We start from the raw sequence: 4285 nt of genomic DNA on the forward strand, positions 1-4285 counted from the left end.
TTTTGTACTTAAATGCCTGTTTTTTTACTTATGTACTGCTACTGCTTCTTTGTTTGAGAGAAATATTTATACTTTAACTATCACAAACAAAAATTTGTAACTTTTGTCCCGCAAAAAGAATTTCCACGGGATTTTTAAAAACTTCATATGCTCGTGCGAACGAAGTCGCGGACATCGGCATATTTTCAATTAGGTAAATTAGTAAATAATTATTATTTTAAAGTATTCTTTGACCATTAATGAGGCACCATCTCCCTACCTCCTAAAGCCGGAAAATTGCTAAATACCTATGCCCTACCGGACTTCCAATTTTGTTATAATATAATAATTGTAATTACCTATTGAATAATCATTGATTTGAAGAGTTTTTGTGTTATTTATTTATTTTTATTGAAACATTTTTATTGTTTAATAATTAAAACTATGACAAAGAATAAAATACAGGATAAGCTAAAAAGGTGACCTCGTCACCACAGTGATTTCTTCGACGCCGGTGTTATTTTAGTAATGCAGAACTTGCATAATTTTGTTGGATGTTGGGCCTTCAAACATCGTGCAAATTAAAAAGTCTTTGTTGTCAGATAAAAGTCAAAGGCGAATATTTATCGGAACAGGCATCGCAATTGCCACTGAAGAATGGAGATCCGAGATACTAATAGAGATGTCAAGACTAAAGTATCAACCTCAAAAAATATGCTGACCTATCGACGTGTCCTAATAATTTGAATTTTATCTAACGATTCTTAACTTTCAACATTGCATTAACTGCCCAGTGTAGGTAGATACCTAAGGTAGGCAACAGCCTATTGATCATAAGTAGATAGGTAGGTAGGTACCTATGTTCCAGTTAAAATGTAGAATTTACAGAAACCGTCGAAATTTAAACAATAATGACTCAAAATATTACTAAGTAGTCATTCAAGGAATTGTTATTAAAATATATATACTATGATTAAAACAAAATACCTAAGTAATTTAAAATCTTTTTATTTTCTGCGGAGGTAACACAAAGGAACGCATATCGGCAACGGTTTTATAATTTACAGCCTCTTGAATAGGTTTGTGTTTAAATATATCTTATCAAATAATAAAAATACTAACCCTACAACTGTTATAATTTTTTAAGAATATATTAATCATCTATAGTTAAGGCACTTTGTACATGGCTTAGGATATGAATATATGCATATAAAAGTGTATGACACTAGGCAAATGCCACATGACTAGCGATGCCGCAAACAGCGCGACTAAACAAATTATAATATAATCTACCTTACTTTATCTTACGTCTACGGAGCTTACTTTACAATGGTCATTTCTAATATACTTAGTAACAACTTAATAGAATAGACACACACAAGTTTTATGTTGTAAAACGTACAAGAATAATTTATTTAAAAATAATCGGGTCTTGTATACATTAGTGAGTGTTATTTGTTGAACTTAATCTAAATAATTCGAGATCGAGGATTCTACGGTATTCAGTCTATCAGTAAGCATGAACGGTGGCGTGTGGCGGAAGTGGTAGGTGCGCGTGCGACGGTGGGAGTGCTTCAGAACGGTATTCATAAGGAGATGCACCCGGAGCACCGCAACCGCCTTCTAAATGTTTGCTGAGTAATGACATACGAGAAAAAGTTTTGCCACAACCCGTGCAAGAGTACTTCTTCACGTCTGAGTGTGTTTGTAGATGAGCACGAAGGTTGGATCTGTCGGCGAATGCGCGGCGACAGTGGTGGCACGAAAATGGCTTTTCGCCTGTGTGGGTACGAATGTGACCCTGTAACAACCAGGGTCGCGAGAAAGCCTTTCCGCACAAGTGACACTTGCACGGCAAAGTGTGGGTCCTGATGTGCATCTTGAGCGCACCGAGTGATGTGTACACCTTAGCGCAATATTTGCAACTAAAAGATTTTCGGGCTAGACTTCCTTCGGCAGCCGCGCAATGGTATTGTTGGTGCTTTGATAATCCGGAATAGGTTGAATATGATTTCGCACAATCGGGGCACTGGTAACGAGGACGACGAGGTGCAGTCACGGAGACTCCGGAATCTGACGAGACAGACCCTGGCGAGCGGAGATCCTCGGGGCAAGGCGGCGGCGAACAAGAGGAGGGCGGAGAGGCAGGGGAGTACCGGGTGTACAGCTGCGGATGCGATGGAGGAGAGAGAGCTGGCGCGGCGGGGTACAGCTCTTCCAGGGGATACGCCGGATAGAGGGTGGGCAGATAGGCGTACTGCGGCGTCGGTCGAGGAAGCTCCGTAGCCATGGGCTCCAATCTTGCCCGACATGCTGCAAGGTACTCCAGATGCTGCTGGGACCACTCTTTTGGCTCTACTTTAACGGCCGCTGTAGCAACCGGTGACATTGCTTTGCTGGGATAGTTGCCGGTTTTAGATAGATCTTCAGGCTTTGTGCTTAAATTTTGTGGTTCATCATTTTCTGTGTCGCCTGTTGACAAAGAAAATAAGAATTAATAAAATATGTTTATAACTAGGTAGAATAGGTAATATCTATAAAAATTTTGGGCGGAATAATATATGTTCATAAAAATATTTTAATTTTAATAAATAAATATATTTGTAAATTTTTGTGGAAAAACGAAACGCATTAAACGTGTAGCTGAACTATTCGGTGAAAGCTTTGCAGGAGCTTTTTAAGATATTTGATACGGCAATGGGTTAAACATTATGATTAATATTACTATTAATTAAACTTACATTGATAATCGTAATAAAGCCTCGTAGCCATGTGGGCGGGGTGAGGCGGCGTAGTGGGCGGCGTCGCCGGCCGCTCCTCCCGCACCAGCACCGGCCGCTCCTCACGCACCAGCACCGGCCGCTTCTTCAGCGGACAATGCGCGTATTTCTTCGTCATCATCGCACGAGCGGTTTGAGAATCTTCCACTAGCATCTTGCACTTTTTCACAACACTTAACGCAAATCGTTCAACGGAATAATTCAAAGAATTATAATCACAAGTTCACAGTTCGATAAGAACAGTCAATCGAGCACAGAGTCGCATCGGAGTCGCAGTAACGTTTTTCGCTTTCGGGACGCAAAGTCATACGTGTGCACTCACTGAGGTCCGGAACTCGAAGTGGTGCGGCGAGGGAAGAGCGCGGCTTATAAGCGCTCCCCGGCAGGTCTCGCCAGGTGGCGGCGGGTAGGCTGTGCACGTGCGCCGTGCCCAATCGGCGGAGGGCGCGGGGCGGCAATGGGGCGCGGCGCGGCGCGGGGCGGCGGCACCTGCGCCTGCGCAGCCGGCCACATCGCTCTCGGTGCGATATGCCCAGCTTCAGCTCCGTTCCGGTTCAAACCGTCCTCGTCTTAGCAGCCGATCTAATTTTTTGCGCAACTCTTGGGGTTAAGCACCTTTGAACCGAGCCATACGTCTTTGTGAAACGGTCCCGTCAGAATAATAATAATCGCGACCGAACCGTCTCGACGGGCTTATTATTAAAACACGATCTGCTTTCTTGTCGGATTTAAGATAAATGAGTAGGAGGTAGGTAGGTAGGTACATACCTAATAGGTACTTACCTAGATACCTACTGCCTAATTTATGACGTGCTTACTCGTAGCACCTGTTTAAAATTATATAGGTAGGTGAAAACTTTCTTAATATAGATTTATTATGATATGATTAATAAGAATGAAAATACCTAAATATCTAATGAAATAGTTACCTATGTACATACCTGCCTACTGCCTAAGTAGGTAGGTATCATATTTCCTTTCTTACATAATAAGAAATTCCAAAGGCAAAGAGTCATTTCATCAATAAAATGGTGTCGAATTAGGTAGGTAGGTATGCCATGTGGCCGATTATGACCTAGTTAGCGAAAATGGTTTGATATAATATGAGACAATGATGACACATTGGTAACGAACAGTAGGTAACAATATGACACAGGGCAGTCTGGCTAGACCTTGCCCTCTATTATAAGCGACGCATCTTTCCTTTTTTGATTGTGATAAGTAAATAGGTTCTCGCATATAATATGTAGGTAACTTTTCTAGGAACTCTACAAATATGGATAGAGTATGCATCATTCTCTACCTTTAGTCGCAAAATTAGGTCGGTAGGTATTCTTAAGGTAAGGCATACTTAAGATACATACCTAATATTTTCTATGAAGTCTATAATATTACCTATTCATTATTACAAGTTTAGATCACCTACGATTCATTATCTTAGAATTAGGTACCTGTTGTACTTAGATAATTACTTTCCTAACCACCCTACCTACCAACAGGTATCTAAGTACCCTATCTACCTAACT

General features: G+C 41.0%; 1 protein-coding gene across 1 annotated transcript; it reads right to left on the reverse strand.

Moving 5' to 3' along the window:
* Positions 1–979: 979 nt before the first annotated feature.
* LOC123873459 (zinc finger protein SNAI2-like) lies at positions 980–3111 on the reverse strand. The gene is made up of 2 exons (XM_045918324.1): positions 2721–3111; positions 980–2451 (listed from the first exon to the last, which is right to left on the reverse strand). Exons 1-2 carry the CDS (start codon positions 2911–2913, stop codon positions 1490–1492), a joined length of 1155 nt encoding a protein of 384 aa, XP_045774280.1. The 5' UTR covers positions 2914–3111; the 3' UTR covers positions 980–1489.
* Positions 3112–4285: the final 1174 nt, after the last annotated feature.

The sequence above is a fragment of the Maniola jurtina genome, chromosome 1 (assembly GCF_905333055.1).
Source record: "Maniola jurtina chromosome 1, ilManJurt1.1, whole genome shotgun sequence".
NCBI classification, from domain to species: domain Eukaryota; kingdom Metazoa; phylum Arthropoda; class Insecta; order Lepidoptera; family Nymphalidae; genus Maniola; species Maniola jurtina.

Bases quoted from the DNA above. Each gene is read 5' to 3' on its own strand.
- LOC123873459 (XM_045918324.1), bottom strand. From the start codon at position 2,913: ATGCTAGTGGAAGATTCTCAAACCGCTCGTGCGATGATGACGAAGAAA. The intron at 2,452-2,720 runs GTAAGTTTAATT...CTTTGTCAACAG, and splicing joins GCTTTATTACGATTATCAAT to GCGACACAGAAAATGATGAA.